The 21,540-nt window shown below is 40.7% G+C and overlaps 1 protein-coding gene across 1 annotated transcript in view; it reads right to left on the bottom strand.

Annotated features, from left to right (window-relative positions):
• DENND3 (DENN domain containing 3) overlaps positions 1 to 20,987 on the bottom strand; it is a 38,696-nt gene extending 17,709 nt beyond the window's left edge. The window contains exons 1-10 of the mRNA XM_042869854.1: positions 20,832 to 20,987; positions 15,453 to 15,729; positions 14,642 to 14,757; positions 14,019 to 14,158; positions 8,089 to 8,200; positions 6,410 to 6,529; positions 5,667 to 5,885; positions 4,191 to 4,312; positions 3,854 to 4,009; positions 573 to 669 (exon numbers count right to left, since the gene is read on the bottom strand). Of these exons, the coding sequence (XP_042725788.1) occupies positions 573 to 669; positions 3,854 to 4,009; positions 4,191 to 4,312; positions 5,667 to 5,885; positions 6,410 to 6,529; positions 8,089 to 8,200; positions 14,019 to 14,158; positions 14,642 to 14,757; positions 15,453 to 15,729; positions 20,832 to 20,915 (1,443 nt within the window). The 5' untranslated portion in view covers positions 20,916 to 20,987. The remainder of the gene's footprint in view (positions 1 to 572; positions 670 to 3,853; positions 4,010 to 4,190; positions 4,313 to 5,666; positions 5,886 to 6,409; positions 6,530 to 8,088; positions 8,201 to 14,018; positions 14,159 to 14,641; positions 14,758 to 15,452; positions 15,730 to 20,831) is intronic.
• Positions 20,988 to 21,540: the final 553 nt, after the last annotated feature.

Raw genomic sequence — 21,540 nt, 5'->3', positions numbered from 1 at the left:
GCTGGAGGGTTTTATATTCCAATATGTACTAATATTGTGTGTTAGCAGGCGGGCTAGGAAAAACTACTTGGGGATTTTAGGCCTGAGGGGCTGTAGCCTATGAGCCTGGCACAAGGCCATGCACTGTCAGCTGTCTCAACTCAGACCCCACATACATCAGAATGCCACAGGCTGTAAGGACACAGGTCATCTGACATCATACACATCCTATAACCCAACATGAGCAAAGTGGCACTCAGTGTCCACAGCATGCTTTCACTGCCATGCATTGGGGGAAATGGGTTCATGGCCTGGAGCCAAACAGGCATCATCAACTGCTTGCCATGGTGCTCAGGATTCAGATAAAGCAGGTACTCCGACTTGAGTCGCTCATTCTTCTGCCATGCTTCTGTAATTTGCTCTGAAACTACTTATCTTGCTCTCCAAAAATGCTGTTTATAGTAAATAAGTGTGAAATCTAGTGGGTCAGTAACACTACACAGACCAAACCATGACCATTTCACTAATTTCTGACATTAATTCTCAAGTACAGATTAATAACAGAATTACAACATATTTAATACTGAACTTACTTTTCCATAAAATGGCTGGTCTCCTATTGCCCTTGTTTTCAGAAATTCTTCACTGTTAAACACTCTGTGTTCATAATTTAGGTGGTCTTTTACCTCCCTGGGGATAAAATAAATAAAAAGATAAATACGACTGGAGATTTGTGACTAAGTTGTAAGTTTTGCAGCAGCAGCCCACTAGCACTACTAGCAATGTGTTGCAGTATCAGAAGGCAAACTGAGTTTTAATGAGCAAGTCTGAGTTTCTGAAACAGAGGAAAAGAACACAGACTCTTATAGGAAGACAGGCTACCTGCTGTGACTGCCATTTCCAATCAGCAAATTCACTTAAGGGGGATCAATTTCAACAACACATGGAGAGGAATCTTTATATTTAAGTTATAACCTGTCTCAGGTCTTGAAACAGTATTAATGTACTGAATCACAAACCATTTTAAGCATGATGGCAAGCATTCACAGGGACAATCTGAAATACATGACCTGGCCTCACGTTGTCCCACTGCACTGCATCTGTAAGGTGCATGAGATAGCAGATAACTTCTTCCTGCACTCTAAAACTCTGATCCTCGAGCCAGCAATAACTGACGATTGTGTGATGTTTAAAGAAACAGAGTTATTGAAATAAAACAGGAAGCTTTATGAAAAAACAGGTGCGATTCTTAGTATATGCATGATCACAGCAGACAGAGGCCCTATGCCATCCCTGGAAAACCAGACTGCTGTGTCACACATCTTTCACAGATCAGTGATGTAAGCCTATAAACAGCATATCGAGCCATATGGGTTCAGGTCAATGGTGGTTATCACAAGTACATATTTCTATACAATTATATATAATTTATCATTGTTTTCTTCAAACACAAAACTTCCATGCACACAAAAATACTACAGTGCTTCACTGAAGACAGTAGCAACTGGCAGCAGAATAGCATCAGAGATTTACTTTCCTTCAATCCTGGGCGGTGGCAGATACATAGTTTTAGAAGATAGAAGAAACAATGCTGGAAAAAAAAGAAAAGAACAAAGAGAAAGTTTGAAGGAAAGGAGAAAGAAAGCAAGAAAGGAATCAATTCCTTTGCAAAAATATTATTATATCAAATAGCAAAGTATCTGTTCATTTTTTGTAGCCAAAAGTGTGTCAGTTATGCTGATATCCACCAAACCCCATAGCCATGACACATTAGGCTGTAAACACATTTTATTCTCCAGACCCAGCTGTGCTATCTGTAACCTGCTGTTTCCTTCACAATCAGCAGCTACTGTCCTTGTGGGAGGCCCAGCTGTTTGTATGAATGCTACCTAAGCCGATCCAACAAATGCAAGCAGGTTAACAAAGACCTGGTATTTGCACTTTCCTTAGTGAAAGCATTAAGAGAGCATTCATGCGAGCAGTGCAGTAGCTGAGCCATCAGGAACTTCATCTCCAGCATGAGGCAGTGAGAAACAGATGGAGTCAGTTATCTGCAGTAAGATTTTTCAGAAATGCCAGGCAAGCAGTTTTGTTCTCATGCTTGAGTATGTTACCATCTGTGCAAAAGAAATCAAGCTTAGGCACATCAACCAGCAATTTTCTGCATGTTTTTAGAAATGACCTACCATACCACCACAACTGCCCCAAAGACAAGAAAATAACAGCAGGATCGACAATGGGTACCCTGGTAAGATGTGTATCCATACATTAGATGAGCTTAAGAACAAGGAATAGTAATATAACTAGACCTCTTTGCTAGCAGAAAAAAATCAAAACCCTACTCTACATCATTATTAAAATACCACCACAAAACTATTGTGCCAATACTGCACTTGAGTTTCAACAGCTCTTCTCCTTCCCTTACTCTCACTCACACGGTTGCTATCACTGAACGTCTCAAACCTTCTCGGCATTTTTTCCATCTAGCCAGTTGAGGAGTCCTTCAGCTCCCAAAGCTGTTTCTAGCTCTTCTACTGTCTCAGTTTGAATTCACATCCTCAGCAAGTTTGTGGATGACACCAAGCTGCGTAGTGCAGCTGACACGCTCAAGGGACAGGATGCCACCCAGAAAGAACTATAGATTCAAGTAGTGGGCCCAAGAAAACATCACTAGATTCAACAAAGTACAAGGGCTTGCATCTGGGTCACAGCAACCCTCACTATCAGTACAAGCAGCACGATATGGAAGTATGGAGCACAGTCCTGCCAAAAAGGACCTGAAGGTGCTGGTGGATGGGAAGCAGAACATGAGCCAGCAATGTGCCCTCACAGTCCAGAAAGTCAATCATATCCTGGGCTGCATTGGAAAAAGTGTGGCCAGCAGGGTGAGGGAGGTGATCCTGCCCCTCTACTTTGCAATGGTATGACCTCATATGGAGGGTGTTCAGGTGTGGAGTCCTCAACACAGAAGAGACCTGGACTTGTTAAAGTACATCCAGAGGAAGGCCACTAAAAGTGATTCAAGGGATGGAACACCTGCCCTAAGAGGACAGGCTGAGAGAGCTGGGGCTATTTAGCGTGGAGAAGGCTGCAGGGAGACCTGAGAATAGCCTTTCAGTATTTAAAGTGGGGGGCTATAAGAAGGAAGAGGACAGACTCTTTTGCGGGGCCTGCTGTGATTGGACAAGGGGAGACAGTTTCAAATTAAAGGAGGGGAGATTTAGATTGAACATAAGGAAAAAGTACTTTATAGTAAGGGTGGTGAAGCATTGGAAAAGGTTGCCTAGAGAGGTCCCCCATCTTTGGAGGCATTCAAGGTCAGGCTGGATAAGGCTCTGAGCATCCTGATATAGATGTCCCAGTTCACTGCAGGAGAGTTGGACTAGATGACCTTCAAGAGTACCTTCCAACTCAAAAGATCCTATGATTCATTTTTCTGTAGCATGACTGACCAATATGGTATTCATTTACACATTAATATCCCTGGGCCTTAATCTGTTCTTAATTATGAGAGCTGCACTCCTCTTTATGAAATCTTTGCCTAAGAGACATGCAAATTCAGGAATTAGAACAGCTTTATGCAAGATTTCCTAGCCACGCATATCAAAAACGTAGAGGCTGGAATAGACTTCTAGAGTTCATCTGGTTCAACTCCCCTACTGAAGCAGGGCCACCTAGAGGAGGCACTGTATGTACCAGAACACATTTATTATTCATATTCTAAGCAGGACCACCTTCTCATATTTCCTCACAAAACATCAGAGATATACAGAACACCCAGGAAGTAAGACAAATTAAGAGCATTCTCAATGACAGGGGAAGCATCTTAACTGCAACCACATGCTCTCATAATAAAAATACGATATCCACTGACCTGAAGATATTAACAATTAACTGCAAAGTCATTTGCTGAACTTCTGTGTTCAGTTTCTGCTGCCAAGCCCTTCTGCGCATCTGAAGTTCACCAAGGTCTGTGGTGGCACGGAGATGACACAGCTCTAAATCATAATGCAGTTGAAGACTCTCCGCTCTACAGAGAGAAGAAAAGTATCAAGGTGCATCCAAACACCACATCTTGATATTTGTTAGGGAAAAAGTCACTTAGACTTAATATTACATAATACAAAACAATTTATTTTTTAATTTCTCAAATCATGTTGGACCCTCTTTCTATGCCCTATGATAAACACAGCTTCAACACATCTTTTCACCTCTTTTTGAAAGTTTCTGCTGCTTGTGCTGGAACATCTGGAATTTCAGGTTCCTCTTCAACCATTTTTGAATGTGAAATATTCCCATCATCGATATTAATTAGAATTAAATCTTCAGCTTCCTTTTAAGAAACAAAAAGTAAAATTATGGAAAACATGTTGCTAGCTCTCCTTAATCTAACTCAGGCAATGGATTATTTCAGCCAGAAGATAAATCAGAAAAGGATTTTTTTTTTCCCGAACTAGAAGAACACATGTATATCTAAGCTTACAAGACACGTATCATTAATTCTGCAGACATTAATCTTAGTTCACAAACATTTGGTAACTAGTATGCTCTTTATGTGGCATTAAATTAATACTGAGTGTTAAAGCCACACCTTGAAAAAGTACACATGCAAAGATATGTACAAAACCACACCTACGTATGGAAAGAAGTTCTACAAAAGCTTTATATGTTCAGCATTTATTCCTGTATTTACCATGTGGTGTGTCAGAAGAGCCTCAAACACTGAAACACGTGCTAATGCACAAGAAGTTATATGGAGTTGTAAGTCCAGGCAGATCCATCAGTTTGCAATTTTAACAGTCTTAAAGACCTGACTGTAATACAGCATCTATAAGCACACAAAAATCTTTCAAATGATATCAAAGTGTGCTCTCTAATCTGAAGATATTTCTGACAGTGATATCATCTTATCTGTGAAAATGAATTGTTATTAAAAAGGTTTAATACTTAGATTTAAATTGGACTTAACTAGACATAAGGTTACATTTGGCTTATAACCAGATGGATTAATACAATACAAACTTTCACAAATTTTTCCATGTTAGGTCTTCTGTGAGTATTCAAAACAGATGCAACACACTCAAAAAAGAATATTCTCATTAGTCCAGCACCACGATGCCGAGTCTTTCTTAAATCTTTTGGGGCAACCAAGATTGTTATTACTCACTGAAAGAAACTTACTTAAATAAGAGCGTGAAAGATGAGGACAAAAACAAATCTTCAGAATAAGTGAGAAATTGTATTCTTTATATGGCTATTTTTTTTTAAATTAATTACTCAACTCCATCATAAGGAACAGCAGCACTACTAGAGCATTTTCAAGTGCATGCTCACCTCTTAACCTGGAAAAGGCATCTAATTCATCCCACACAAATCTTTAAGCAAAAAAAAAAAAAAAAAAAAATCTCACTGATCTGAAGGGAAACTACTTATACACAACACATAGGTGGAATTTCTCCTGAATTGAAAACAGAACTCCCAGAAGTCACATTTTTTATTCTTCAAATAAATGAAAGGTAAGGGGTATAAGGAGGAGTTGCTTCCATGGCTTCATTACTTTCAGTTTCTTCATTTCTTATATATCTAATTAAAAAATGTTCCAAGCTGCATCTGAAAGAAGCAAGGAAATAAATGCATGGAAACTGAGCAGCAAGAATGGTATCAATGGTATCAGTCAAAAAACGTACTGTGCTAACTACTTCAAAATGATCAGCATGACATCCCATAAGAAAAGATGTTGGAGCCATTACAAAATCCAGCATATGACGAGACAGAAGAGGCACAAAGGTGTGTTGCCACTGAAGGGGATGAAGGTATAACATAAAGCACTCAGCCACAAGTGTCAGCAGGGCCCAGTCAGAAGAGAAGAACACCATTTTCCGCTCAGTCAAAATACAGGTAATAATCTGAAAACAACAAGAAGCTAAATGTTCGTGAAGAGTTATACTCAGAAAATACAATACATACACAAATACTTCATCTGCTTCCAAAACAGCCTCAATAGTTACCTTAGATCTTTTTAAATTGAAATAACATACACTTAGGGATTGATACCAAGAACAGACAAAAACAGTGACAGTGGATGTCAGCAAGAGTTGTGCCACCAGTGTCAGTGAATATAAGGCTCAGCTGAAACATGTGGGTTATCTCACAAAGGTAAAACAAACCCCATGCTCAAGAACAGCATACCTGAATTCTTGGGTTTGCAATATTCTTTTGGGTAATTAAAACATCTTGTTTCCTTTTAAAACCACAAATTCCCACTACAGCCAATCTCAAATACATTTAAAAGTTGACTGGGTTTATCACAGAACCACAGAATCACAGAACGGCCGGAGTCGGAAGGGACCTCAAGGATCATGAATCTCCAACCTCTCTGCCACATGCAGGGCCACCAACCTCCCCATTTAATAACATTTAATCATTTTACCTGCAGCACCTGCTCTGGCTTGAAGCACAGCAATGGAAGATGAAGATCCAAGTCAATAACTGGACTGTCTGGATCCTCTCGTGAAGGAATAATTATTTGAAGTGGTTTCATATTAAATACCTGTTGAAACAGATGTTTTCTATTTCTTAGTGAAAGTGTTTCCATACCACATTTAAGTCAGAACTTTATTTCCAATTACACAATGTTAAAATCAACTAACTGCAAGACAACAGGTATTCACATACTGAAGAAAATGGAAATAGAAATAATGGGAAACATGAAAGGGCATAGCATCTAGTTTGAAAGACTAAAATTAACTTTGTCTTCTGTCATAATTGTACGATCTTCAGCCAATAAAACTTGAAAAGAATTATTTTAACAGACTTTTAAAACCTTATTTGCTCTAATTTCAATAAAATAATGCAATTTATATTTGTAGAAAAACTTCAGATTTCCCAATCGTAGATAAAATTCATATAGGAAATAGGAAAAGTATGAACGAAAGTACTGAGCATGAACTGAAATGCAGATGACAAAACAAAGAGAACCAAACAACACCTTTCCATGTTTCAGATATTCCTGTTCAAATGTCAGGGGGGCGAATACTGTGTGTGCTGCATCTCTCAGCTCTTGGCAGCTGGTTTAGCCAAACTTTCAGCTATGCTATCTGTTTCTGCTTTAGCCCCTCATCCTTGGGTCAAGGAAATCAGCTAAGGAGAAGCATACAGCTGAAGCACTGCCTCCTTGGAACTATTTCAGCTCTGTGAAAGGTAACGTGCTGAAACCATCAACTCAGCTGACATCCAGCTTGACTCAAAGGGTTGTAAAGAGATACAACCCAGGCATCTTAGCTTCCACACAGAATACAAATATTTACGTGAGTTTCTCTTCTCAGCTAGGTCTTTTCCACGCAGCAGCAAATCCACCCTACCCATAACATTTAATTCACTATATACTGTTCTGCTTCCCCAGAGCCACTCAGACAAGATACAAACAAGTCCAGAACCATATGTGTTGTCCTAGCAACTTACTTTTTTACTCTCATTTTTTTTCCACAGGGGCTGCATTACTTCTTAGTCACATAGCTGCACATCAATCCAACACACAATCAAGATGACAGCCATGATGACATACGCATCAGGCCCAAGACAGGGAACTCCCACACTTTGTCCAAGTGACACAGCTACATGATTTACTCGTGTTCAGGCATGTGTATTTAGTGAGATGGCAGTGGCATATTGTAGAAGTGAAAGGTAAACTTCCTTTCGTATAGAGCAGGTGCAGACTGGAGCTTCCAGCTGCTTTTAGTAGAGATTATATGGGCTGACTATCAGCAAACCAGAAGTTGGATTATGCTGTGCCCAGATGTACCCATGGCATCATCTCATATAGTAACTATCTAGGATGAACCTAATCTTTCCATGCAAAGTATTAAAAGTTAAACAGTATGACTAACAAGCATGCCAGTGCTCCAGCCTGCATCCTGGTCACACAATTTCTTGTACTTATAATACACAGCCTTAATTTCAGAGCATGGGTATTGACATCAATTATACACCAGCAGGTGAAATTTCTGATTTGATACTAAAGAACTTTCTCCAATTTTTACAAGAACAACATCTTAGAGCTTTATAACATGTCATGTTAAAATAATGATGAAATTCAGCATCAGTAATTACCAAGTGCAGTGGTCCTGGTGGCGGGCTGGGTATCAAAAATAATTTTGCTGCAAACTCTTTTATGTGATCATCAACATCTAAGCCCTTGAAAGATCGCAGTTGCACTAATAAGCTGGAATGAAATGACAGACAATTATTTTTAAAGAATAACACACAAACAGGAAAGAAACTTTTCTGCTGGTAACCTAAAACTAAAAAACATTATTAGCAGCAATGAAGTTATTATACCAAATTATTTGTTTCTAATTTACCACATATTCAATAGTTCCATTCAATTTTTATGATGATGTACAACAGAAGCAGAAGTTTTTTTGTTTGTGGGGCTTTTTGTTTTCTTTCATAAAATAATGCTACATCATATACCAGAGCTAACACATTTTGTCTCACCATGGCAGAAGAAACCTAGAGGTGAGATATAGCTATACTAAGTGGCCTATACAGACTGCTTCAAAAACAACACACCAACAGTTGCAGCACTTGATGGTCATCTCATCCCAAGCATCAGACATCAACTCTGGAAAGGAACGTGGTGTCTCAGGAATAGAGAAGTTGTAGATAAAAAAAAGAGAAATAAAGACACAGGCTAAATTGCATGGAAATCTGAAGCAAGAGGCATATTTAGCATAAGGTCTAGGCCTGCTTGGACACTGCTTACTGTTACCAGTCCTAAACACAAAATGAATAAACACAGGTGTGCAAACTTGTCAAATATCTGTTTTAGAACTGTGGTACTTCAGCTGTTCCAAGGCTACAAAGACGATGTGGTTTGTATTATGCGCCAACAACTCGTGAATGTTTAAACGTGATATTAAGACCACAAACAAGAACGTCCAACAGAATTAATGAAATATAATTACTAGAAACTAAAAACCTAAAATGTAAGCCTGCAGAGGTTTATGTACAAAAATTAGGAACTTTGTGTGGTTATATTCTCCACTGAGGTTTTATTCTGCTTGGTACCTTTACTGTCTTCTTGTAGAAGAATACTGGTTCTTGAGCAAGAAAGTCTACAAAGCAACTGAATAAATCAGGTGATATATTAGAAATCAGGACATGATATTTGTACATGGAATTAAGATTCTGGAATAAAAACACTGTCCTATATTATCGAGCTTTTTGTTGTATTAGCATAGTATTTAATAAATTCACATTTGGAAACAGTCCTGGCCTCAGCAGCTACTGCAGGGTGTGGAGGATGGGAAATTAAAATTTCTCAAAGAAAATCAGGGAGTAGAATCATTTTGAATAATTACACTGTAATATGTCAGCTGCTTATTACTATTATTTGAAACTGAAAAGTTTGCAGCAACATATTCAGTAAATGCTATAACAGAATCAACCTGATCTGGTGGTGAGGAGGAGACATACAGAAGGGATAGCAGGAGTTTCCTAATCAGTACACCGTGCCCATTAATGCAATGTAATAGCAGCTGACAGCTCTGCTACTGCAAACATCTACTGAAATAAATGAGATAATCTCTGAAATATTAAAGAGAGACCTAAGGAGTTTATGAACCTTCCATTAACTATTAACTGCCTTCAAACAGATATTTCATCTAACAAGAACACGTAAGAATAGGCTCTTTGTACTGCCTCAGTGCTGTGAGCAATTTGTACACTGCTCTCAAGGCAGCTGAAAAGACCAATACATAGGCTGGAAGATTTACTATCTGAATGGAGTCTATTCATCCATCCTAGACAGGACCTCATCCAGGAGCAGACTACCGGTAGGGATGCTTCATTTTACACGTAGAGTAACAGACTGTGGTAAAAAACAGATCGTGTGAAGTGCTCAAACCTCTCCATTTAAAAACAAACCTTTTCAAATAACACAGAAAAATGTAATGACTGCAGTGCTGCGAACCCATCTCAATGCATATCCGCGTGCTTTAGGAAGAGGTGCAGAGTCCATTTCAATTGCTTTAGATCTGGAATTACTGCACACTGGTAACATGAAAACTAGCTGTAAAATTAATTTAACAGAACTTTGATGAAAGTTAGCAAGTTCATCTTGCAGTTCAAAGCACTTACATGGATCTAATGTTTGACACTGACTTCGAATCTGAGATTGATCTCTGTTCTTAGTTGTTATTTCTACAACACTTGGCCATATGAGAAAGGTTAGAAGCCCAAGTTTTATCTAGGAATGCTTACAATGATAAAACACCTCTGAGGGCTCTTCTACTTGAAAGCAAGTATCACCCCACCTATGTGCAACCCTTTGCATTGCATGTCATGGAAATAACCAGTTGTACATAGGAGAATTCTGGTGAAAAACAAAATCTTCACAGAATCACAGAACGGCCTGGGTTGAAAAGGACCACAGTGATCATCTGGTTTCAACCCCCTGCTATGTGCAGGGTCGCCAACCACCAGACCAGGCTGCCCAGAGCCACATCCAGCCTGGCCTTGAATGCCTCCAGGGATGGGGCATCCACAACCTCCTTGGGCAACCTGTTCCAGTGCATCACCACCCTCTGTGTGAAAAACTTCCTCCTAATATCTGACCTAAACCTCTCCTGTCTCAGTTTAAAAACATTCCCCCTTGTCCTATCACTATCCACCCTTGTGAACAGCTGTTCCCTCTCCTGTTTATACACTCCCTTCAAGTACTGGAAGGCTGCAATAAAGTTTCCCTGGAGCCTTCTCTTCTTTAAGCTAAACAAGCCCAGAATCTTTCGCTATAACAGGATCCAGAACAGAAACAGAATCTGTTTAGATGCTACTTCAACATCAGGCCTTCATCAACAACAGCAAATAGTATTTTTCCACTAGTTATTACCAGGAAAGGGTTACATACTAGAACTGATGGCTTAAGGTCCATCAGAAATTGTTTTCATATCCCCAGGCTGGTAGAAAAAACAAAAACAAGAAGAAAAAAAAACACGAAGCATCCAGCAAAACAACACTGAAGCATCACTGAAGCATAACAAAAACACTCTTCTAATCTGCTGTTATTACTTGTTAAGTATATAAGGCACCACTACTTGAGAACATCTGCTCAGCGAAAACATTAAATTAAATATTTAACCCATAGGCCACCTGATTGCACTTAAGGCACCTGAAATGAAAAAAACTTCATTTCTGGGTTTCAGGAAAAGACAAAGTTTTGAAATGTTACAAAAACCTGAAACAACTCCAGCTGTACAGAGAACTGTGCTCAAAATGTATCACTGAGGTCCTGTTTGCTATAATTGCTTATATTCAGAACAACCACACATCCCAGCAACTGTTTTATTCCTGATGCTGGAAAAAACAAAGATCACTAATACAAAGTAACAACAATAATGATTATGTTATCTCTCCACTCCTTCCTCCCCACCCACTGAAGCACGCAAGAGGTATTTTACAAGAGCAAAAAAATAAAAACAACAGAATACTCTGAATTTGTCTATCAAATGCAATCAAGGAAAACAAGCAGCGATTACAAGCTTAAAAAATAAAATTTTAAAAAGTTCCAAAAGAACATATGATGGAAACATAAGCAGTTGAGTTTCCAGTCCAGCAGGAAAAGTCAGCCTCACCACTTCCCCTCTCCTTGCAGCTCCACACAATAGTATCTTACAGCCAGGTGACCCAGCAATATGGAAGGAGAGATGTGCAACTGAATGACAAATACCTGTTATAAGATCAGGACAGCACATAGTTTTATTAACCTGTGGAATTTCCATATAATTATTCACGTGTTTATTCATCAATTAAAGCTTAAACGGTAGGTTGAAGATAAATTTGAACTCCCTCTAAAAAGCAGTACAGCTTAAAGGATAAAACTATCTAAAGCTAGCCTAGAGGCTAATGCTTTAAGTAGGTGCAGAAATCTACTATGTATGATTAGGACAGAAATGTTTAATTACAGTGCTTGAAATATCCAGCCAGAGGCAGGAGCTTGCATTTCTGAAGAGCTGACTCTACCTGCAAGTTTCTTCCTGCATGTGGAGAGACTCCACCTGAAAGCTGGCTCCTGTCTGCTCTGAACAAATACAAGAGACCCAGAAATATTTTTGCAACCTCTGGAATTTTCCATGGCTTTCCTGAATATTTTCCCACTGCTTCTTTAGTGGACCATTTAGAAATCCATTCACATTGACTGCTTCTCCCAGCTCAGTATTATCTCCCATCAGAGAACAAATGACTCATTCATGAATTTACTATATAAACTACTGGAAAAGCTGAATCTGTGCTATTTCCCAGGCAGCAGAAAGCTACTGTGTACTATGCCCCTATAAAGGGTGAGCTCACAAAATATTATAAGAACAAAATACTATAAATATTTAAAAAGACAGATAAATGGGAAAGCATCACACCTCAGGAACACAGCTGTAACAGTTACACAGATGACCATTTACCTGAGATCTGAAAGTAAAAAAAGGCAGCCATGAATCAGCTCCAGCAGCACCGACAGCTGGTGCAACTTCAGTGGAAGGAATGGAAAAAGTGATCAAGGCAGGAAAGTAGAAAGGGAAGGAAAGGTTTCCTTTCTGTTTTAGTGATCATCTCAATTTTGCACTACCCTCTGAACACCCAGCAAGTTTGCTGACGACACCAAGCTGAGTGGTGCGGTTGACACAGTGGAAGGAAGGGATGCCACTCAGAGGGACCTCGACAGACTTGAAAGGTGGGCGCGGGAGAACCTGATGGGGTTCAACACAGCAAAGTGCAGAGTTTTGCATTTGGGCCGGAGGAATCCCAGGCATCCATACAGACTGGAAGGAGGGGTCCTAAAGAGCAGCCCTGCAGAGAAGGACCTGGGGGTCCTGATGGATCAAAAGCTTAACATGAGCCAGCAGTGTGCTCTTGCAGCTCAGAAAGCAAATGGTATCCTGGGCTCCATCAGAAGAGGGGTGGCCAGCAGGGACAGGGAGGTGATTGTCCCCCTCTACTCTGCTCTTGTGAGGCCCCATCTGCAGTACTGTGTCCAAGTGTGGAGCCCCCAGTACAAAAAAAGACAGGGAGCTGTTGGAGAGGGTCCATAGGAGAGCCACAAAGATGATCAGGGCACTGGAGCACCTCCCCTACGAAAACAGGCTGAGGGAGCTGGGCTTGTTCAGCTTGGAGAAAAGAAGGCTGCGGGGTGACCTCATTGCAGCCTTTCAGTACCTAAAGGGAGCCTACAAACAGGAGGGGAATCAACTCTTTGAAAGGGTTGATAACTGCAGGACAAGGGGAAATGGTTTTAAGTTGAGGGAGGGGAGACTTAGGTAGGATGTCAGGGGGAAGTTCTTTAAAGAGAGAGTGGTGAGATGCTGGAACAGGCTGCCCAGAGAGGCTGTGGATGCTCCATCCCTGGAGGTGTTGAAGGCCAGGTTGGATGGGGCCCTGGGCAGCCTGGTCTACATTAAATGGGGAGGTTGGTGGCCCTGCATGTGGCAGGGGGTTGGAGCTTCATGATCCCTGAGGTCCCTTCCAACCCTGGCCATTCTGTGATACCCAGTTGCCATCATCTCTAGGTCCCACAATTAATGTCTTTACGTATGCTTTGAAAATGGCAGGATAGATCTAGCACAAACAAAGGCAGTGGGGTTATGACCTCAAAATAAGTTACTGAAAAAAGACAAACCCATGATTACTTATCTTGTAACCCATGTGTGCTGCATAATATTTTGCCTCTTTCAACCTGTAATGTACTCTGTATGCTGCAATGCTGTCTCCTGCTTTTATGACAGCCAAGTAAGCACTGCACTTCCTCACATAACTTGGATTATTTAGTTAAAAATAAATAAATAGTGTGATGATTTATACCAGCATGACAGAATTGCAGTCTGTCTTCCTTATATCCAAGTAACATTCACTTTACATTTCTTCTTTTCCACTCCCCTACAACTCATAACTTAAAACTAACAGCTGTTTTAGTATCATGCAAACTCACATATTAATACATTAAGACCTGCATAATTATTTCCAGTAGAGACAAACAGGATAGCAAGTCTTACCATGAGAGACAATCCTTGAGGGCATTAAAATATGGATATCTGGATATAACACAAATAGCAAGCGGTACAAAACAGCCAGGCTTCTTCCCTGCCCGCACAGATTCCCATTGGGCCTGTCCATTGGAGGCAATACAGCCATCCTACAAAGAAACTACAGATTAATGTGTTTATGTTAATCAGGAATTTATGGCTGGCATTTTCTTAAGAACCCAAGAGAGTTGATACCCCAATTCCCTCAAATTTTAAAGGGATTTGGATGTCTATCTCCCTTGAGCTCTTCAGAAAAATGTCAGCCTACAACACTGCAACACACTTTTTAAATGAATCTTAGGAGAGAAGATGTTTATAAAGAACACAGAGTACACACACACACAAAACATGCCTGAGGGAAAAGACTTCATTTAAATATTCAGAACTCCTAATTGAAATCATAACAGTTTCTTCAGAGATTTACATTAGAACAGCATTGAATTAAATGACAACACCATTATAAAATTTGATTTGTTCTGATTCCTACTAACAAAAATTATCAGATAACTAAATTTCAAAAACACACCTGCCATTACTTTCAAAGTGTTTATCTCTTAATATATTTCAATAAGAGCATGAGTTAAAAAACATACTTGCATTGGCTGATAGTACTGTGCAACAACACCATATGTTCTGTTACCACAGACATCTGTGAAGACCAGGAAGTGAATGTGGTCCTCTCTTGGTTCTGAAGTCATATAAAGTCCTCCTGCAATGAAGACAGAATTTTTTTTTTTTTTTTAATAGTCTATACACATATTTGCAACTGCTTGAAAAATGATTACTGATAACAAATACTGCTCATTTCTACCTAATTTCAAGAGAAATGTCTCGTTTGAAGTGTTTAGAATGCACATATTGCATTTTATTTAACAGTTATTAGAAAGGTTGTAAGCCACACAGTACTGAAGGAGCAAAGATATTACATAGCTATTTTGCATTTTAAATGGCAAAATACAACAGATGAGTTTTGTTCACTTTTTTTCCCCTCCAAGATATTTGCAAGGTCTGCAATTCCAATATGCCTGTTAAAATTGTTGCAATTAAGCCTAGAGGAAATAGTCATGACTTCATGGATATCTTAAGAGCCAATGAAAAGTGAAATGAAAAGTTCTCAGTCGTTTAAGACAAACAAACAAAAAAAAAAGTTAAAGAGAAAATATATGTTCATTTAAACCAGGATTTACCAACAATAGAAAGGGATTTCTGGTCTCCCCCTCTTGGAACTGCTGCAACAACCAGCACTGATGGATCTGCTCACACTGAACAGCCCTGCACATCACAGCTGCTCTCAACACCGACTTGCTCACAAGCAGACCCATTTATTTATTCGTAAAGATGCTTTTATAATGGATCAACAAATATTAAAACAGTTCTCATTTAGAAGCGGGAAGACTGCAGTACCTGGGAAGCACAGCTGTGGCAAACCAATGAGATCGATGTCCTTTGGAACTGTAACATCTTCAGTGCCAGGTGCTTTCTGATCCCCATTGAGAGTCCTGGCATTTTCCAACTTTGGTCTCTCTTTCTTTTTTCGGAAAGACCGGCGTTTACCTCTGTTGAAGTTGTTACCACCTGTGTTAGTCAAGTGAGTATCATCTCTGCTGATAAACGGAGGCACAAACACAGAAAGAACTTCTGGATCCAGGGGAAGAAGACTTCTGGGTTTTCTTTGAGCGTCCTTTAAAAAAGAAATAGTAACAAAAAAATAAACTGACCCTTATCCCCCTAGGTTGTTTTCTTTTGAAGCATTTTTAGCTCTATTTTCTCTCTTCTTCTAAAATTGTGCTTTCATAATACACTTTCTCTTGATAACTCATCTTTCATTTAGTTTCTTGATTTAAATAAGTTAATGCAAGGGGAGTACACAGCTCATTTTTAATTGGCAATAAATCATTCTTCAACATTCAAAACATACCTTATCAATAAATCCCTTTGCATAAGAAAAGGAACAAATCCTAAGTAAGTTATTTTCTCCTTCCAAGCATTTAGAATAAGCATAAGCTGTATTTAAAATAAAAATTTGCTAAGAGAAAACAGGCAGCAAGTAAATAAAAGCAAACAAAAAAGAAGTGGAGCTGAACTCCCTAGGTAAGTCTTTGTTCAATTTTAGGGAAAACCTGGGAGCACTTTTTGTATTCTTGACCATATTACAGATACAAGTAGTTACATTTTCAATCATTTCATGGTAATTTTAATTCCTTCTGCACAACCAAAACAGCAAAGTGAAAGCTCTGTTCAGTGAACGGATATTTGGAAACAGGAAAGGCAAGCCTCGCTGTGGTCGAGAAGCTGTTCCATGTTCAACTCATTGCCAACTGATAAACGAAGTACACAGGCAACTTCTAACTTTTAACATGCAGCACTACCACTTATTTAAAATATTCCTTGAGTACCAATAATGACATCTTTCATTATTTTCCCCACTTCTTAAAATACTTACAAAGGCAAGTTCTTTTGTTTCACTAAAGCAAATCTTCTTTCATCAAGGTTTTGGCTTATAGGTTTGAGCAGCTGAGTCCATGTCCTGGATTCAGCTGAGGTACAGTTAATTTTCTTCCTCATACTGTACGGTGCTGCGTCATGGCTTTAGGATCAAAGTAATGTTGTCAGCACACTGATGTTTTAGTTACTGCTGAGCAGTGTTTACACAGTGCCAAGGGCATCTCAGCTTCTCACAGTGCTGTTCCAGCAAGGAGATGGAGTGCACAAGGCGTTGGGAGGGGACAGAACCAGGACGGGTGAGCAAGCGTGGCCAAAAGCACATCCCATAGCATATGGTGTCAGGCTCAGCAATAACAGTGAGGAGATTTGGACAGTAATGCAGCTGATGCTCAGGGACTGGCTGGGCATCAGTCAACAGGTGGTTAGCAACTGCACTATGCATCAACTGCTTTGTGTATTCTTCTGCCATCATTATTTTCCCTTCCCTTTTCATCCTATTGAATTATCTTTATCTCAACCCATGAGTTTTACCTTTTTTTCTACCTGCCTCACACCCATTCCACTGGGGCAGTGAGCAAACAGCTCTGTGGTGCTTAGCTGCCTGCTGGGTTAATCTACAACGGTGCACCATCAGTCTTCTTCACATTTGAAGCATCACAGCAAAAATGAGAAGGAATACTTACCTTCATGACATATTAGTACGTATCTTAAGCTCCACAGTATTGTAGAATAGTATAACTGGGAGACTAAAAGATATACTAATGACTTAAAGGAGCATGCTACAAACTGGAATACTGAGTGCCATACCTGCCAAGCTAAGAACTTCATTGTTCTAGTTGGCAATTCACACCCACTCCAAGTGAAAAAACTCTGAACAGAGATAAATCCAACATGATGAGCCTCAAAAAACATGCTGCAGAATTTTACAGATGGAAATTCAGAATTAAAGCTTAGCCCTATGGCTGTTATGCCAGGGAAACACACACCTACTTCAGCAGTAGCAATCTATCTCAACACGGCAGATCTGCCCCACAGAGTTTTTCATACAAAGTTGCTTTGACAAGGAATCCCTGACTTGCACTGAAGGCATCTCTGTGCTACAAAATATTGGATGACAGCCAGAAATTTAACGGCCTCACAGTGTCACAGTTTCTGACACAGTAGTCCTGGATGTCTGAGACTGCAAGAGAGGCAATAGACACCAGGTTTCATTCACAGAACAGCTGTGTCAGTGCTGTCACTGACCCAGTGACCTACCCACCAGCATTCACATCAGCTCTTATTAATGTCCGTGGTCAGAGTCATATTTTCTTACCCTCTCAGTTCAGAGGGAGTGGATAGGCAGCAACAGAACAATACTGACGTTCTCCTACTATTCATTTCTTACTCTCTTCTCCTACCGTCACTCCTTTGTTTTGGAGCACTCTACTGACTGGTGTTTTTCACTACCAAATGCCCCACAGCATACCTAGTTTATTACAAAGACTAATGCCTTTTCTTTCCTATAACTCTGCAAGATTCCTCATTAAGATGACTTCTACTCCTGTGAAAATAGTACCATATATGACATAGAGAAGAAACAGTCTTTTTTTTAGTGACCACTATTCTAAACACGAGAAGTAGAATGTTGAAATCACAGAACAGAGTGTAATATCAGCCACGTGATACCTCCTTGATCTCATTTTCCTCTTTCTATCACTGAAGAAGTTCATTGCATCCCAAATGTCATGAAAGAACTGGCTTCTTTACAGAAAAGCTGGGCAGGGAAAGTCACGAAGCTTTAGAAGAGTTAGTTTGGAAGGGTCCTCTGGAGTAGAAACTTTTACTCAAAGCAACAAGTAAAGATAGATCAGGCTGCTCTGGATCTTATCCAGACATCACCTGGTCTAAGGAGCCCGCTTTGACAGGGGATTGGACAAGATGATCTCTAGAGGTCCCTTCCAGCACCTACAATTCTGAGAGTCTCAGAAATCCATTAAGAAGCAAATTTTCATCACTTGCGCTCCAGCTCTCATAAAATTCAGACATCTACTTCTGTTGGTAAGCAGTTGCCTTTATTGAGCTCTACAAAGCTGGGATATATTCCAAACAGATATCTACCTCTGTGCTGAATTATGACGATGACAATGGCCAGCATTTACCTTCAACCTGCTTGCTATGGCTCTGATAATGCAAGCCATTACATGCTCAGCTTTCACTGCCACAAGAGCACATCACTGACTAATAATCAACTTGATAATATATGGCTTCTTGCACAAGACACCTCATTTCCAGAGGGCTATTACAGAAAAAGGCAAAAAAAAAAAAAAAAAAAGGGGGGGGGGCCGGGGGCTGGACGGTAGGGCTTGGGGGCTATGCCTGAATTAAGATAGCCGGAAAGCATAACACAGCCATTGTCAGAGCAACATCTGTATCACTGGGAGTGGTAGGCAGATACACAAATCAACAACTGAGGCAACTGGAAGATGCCAGACATCTTGCAGACTGCTCACGTGTCACATTTGTCATAACAAAACCCAGCTTTACATCTGACAATGACTTGGGGAAAAGAAGTCGGCTCTATGATCTTCATTATTGTACATCTCAGCCCTACAAAATACACACTGCCAACACAAAAAATGTCATATGTATTTGAAAAGCTGTCTTTGATCTCTTCAAACTGAAGCCTCATAGTGACAACCACATTGCCAGTAAGGAGGATCAATAGATGACAGCACAGAAACTTCAGCTTTAGAGCTCCAGTACAAAATTTTATCGTTGTTCCCGGAATCTCCACTGTCGACAGGTCAATAATACAAAGCTTCTCTTACTTTGGGAGTGGTTTAACTATCATGCTCCCACTGATTTTATTACTTTATAACCCCGTACTGCAATAAAATAACTGCATAAACGCACTTTCAAGACCAAGATTTGAAGGTTACACCTGCAAATACCACCTGAGCCCAGCACTTCACAGTAAAGTTCTCTTTTTCAATCATCTTTGTCAATCAGTTCTCTTCTTTCTGCATTCACTGTAATTACACAAAACATATCCTATCATTTCCTCACATAGATAGCACTGTGGAAAGAAGAGGAAGTGGAATAACCCTACAAACTTTCCCCCAGACAGCAACTGAAATCCCTGCAGTTCAACAGCTTGAAGAGATGTTACTATAGTAATATTAATACCCAGAGAGACTACTTTCCTTTCTGACACTGCATTCTGTATTTTGAGCAAACAGAGGATTCAAAACCTGTGGCGTAAGCGAAGCAATTGAATGGCTCCATTTATTATTTTTTTTTAATCCAATTTCCTATGTATTGTTCTACAGGTTTTCTTGGAAGCAATGAGATCACACTGACTGCATGTCAGTGGACTGAAAAAAGAAATTCACCCATTCTAAGTTTACTTCTCAAACAAATACCAAAACAACACGTACATGCCAGTTACAAAAGTCTGGTGATAAGATTTATGGCACATCTACTTCCCCAATATCAATGTATGCGTGAATGAGGTCCTGGAATTTGAACCTCACTGTAACCAATATCACTTAAGAAGCCAACATTTACAAAGCTGTCTTCTGAGTAAGTGAGTAACAAGAAAGACTTTTTTATCTAATGCTATTAGACCACACAAAGTCAAGTTCAAGGCAGACAGCAGAGATCCGTGGGAGCAGAAGTTCTGGCTTTCAGCATGTGCCAGCATCACAGCCTCTCCCTCAGCAGGACAGTATCAGACACTGCCACCAGCACATTTTAACAAAGCAAAATCAGGAAGAGAGTCGAACTGTTAAGTCACATGGGAAACAACAGGTGAGCAACAAGTTATAAACCAAATACTCAAAGCAGAACACAAGCTAGCAACTTCTGCTGTGCCTGAATAGAACAGGTTGTAAGAAATCAGAGCACTTGTGACTCCAAGCTTAATCTCCATGCAGGGATTTACACCCTCGTGTTCTCCTAGTGGTGCTTTACTCCCCTATAATTCAGAATATGTAAAATGGGATGTTAATCTGTGAAGGACACACACCATCGAAACATCCTGCTGCTCCAGCTTACAGAAACCCATTGTGTTCTTCACATACATCCAAAAAGTGTCATTGCTTAACACTGCTATGGAATAACCCCTACTTTGTTGATACTCTCTTACCAAAACAACTGTTTTTAAAGAATTTCTGCCGCATGCAATGACAACACCGAGGCAAAGCAGCAGTTTTGCTGATCGGTGGAAAGAAGCCGAGCCAGGGGGGTGGGAGAGCGGCTGATTTCGTCCAAGCCCGAGTTAAACCTCCAGGAGAGCCACGCAGACAGGAGCAGCCCCATAGACAACCGAGTCCGGCACCCACCGACCCCCCTCACCTGCAGCTGAGTCCTCAACTGCTCCCTGGGCACGCCGACCAGCAAGCAGACCTCCAACAGGCCCGAAGGCAGCGCATCCTCCATGGCACAGCGAGGCAGAGCGGACGGGACACGGCAATCCTCCGGCAGCGCCGCTCCTCAGGGCCTCTCTGCTCCTCCCAGTCGGCCGCCTCGGTGGGGAGGGGGAGGAGCGCTGCCTCACCCGGCTCTGAGAGCCCGCCTCTCTCCCTTAGGCAATTCGCGTTTTGATTGGCTTTCCTTCCTGTCGCTCTTGACTGTGACCAATCAGAGCCATAAGCGGTGACCTGGCGGGCAGGGTGAGGGCGGGACCTCACCGCCGGTCGCCCGCCGCTCTGAGGCGCTGAGGTATTTCCCCATCTCGCTGCGAAGGTCGCGTTCTTCGCACCTCTTCTCCACCGGGAGAGTCCCCGGAAAAGCCATTTTTCTTCCCAAAAGGAAGCTTAAGCCAGTTTCCCGGAGGGTCTGATGGCACGACAAGGCTGAGGTGCCTCAAGCTTGCCCCAGTGCCTCTGAAAAGCGGGTGAAGTCATGGCCTAGTGCTTTGATAAGAGGTGCTGTCCTCCTCCTGTTTGCTTCAGGTGACTCAGCAGTAGTATGTGACTGGCATTAATAGTGTCACGTTTACGTAACGCGTCATAGTTTCGACGAGCTGTAACCACAGGGCTGATGGCAGTCTGTGGGGTGTTTT

Source organism: Lagopus leucura, unplaced genomic scaffold (genome assembly GCF_019238085.1).
Source record: "Lagopus leucura isolate 7727_CA_CO unplaced genomic scaffold, USGS_WTPT01 Super-Scaffold_100002, whole genome shotgun sequence".
NCBI classification, from domain to species: Eukaryota; Metazoa; Chordata; class Aves; order Galliformes; family Phasianidae; genus Lagopus; species Lagopus leucura.
The sequence above is the reverse complement of the archived record's forward strand: the minus strand, read 5'-3'. Positions and strand labels throughout refer to the sequence as shown.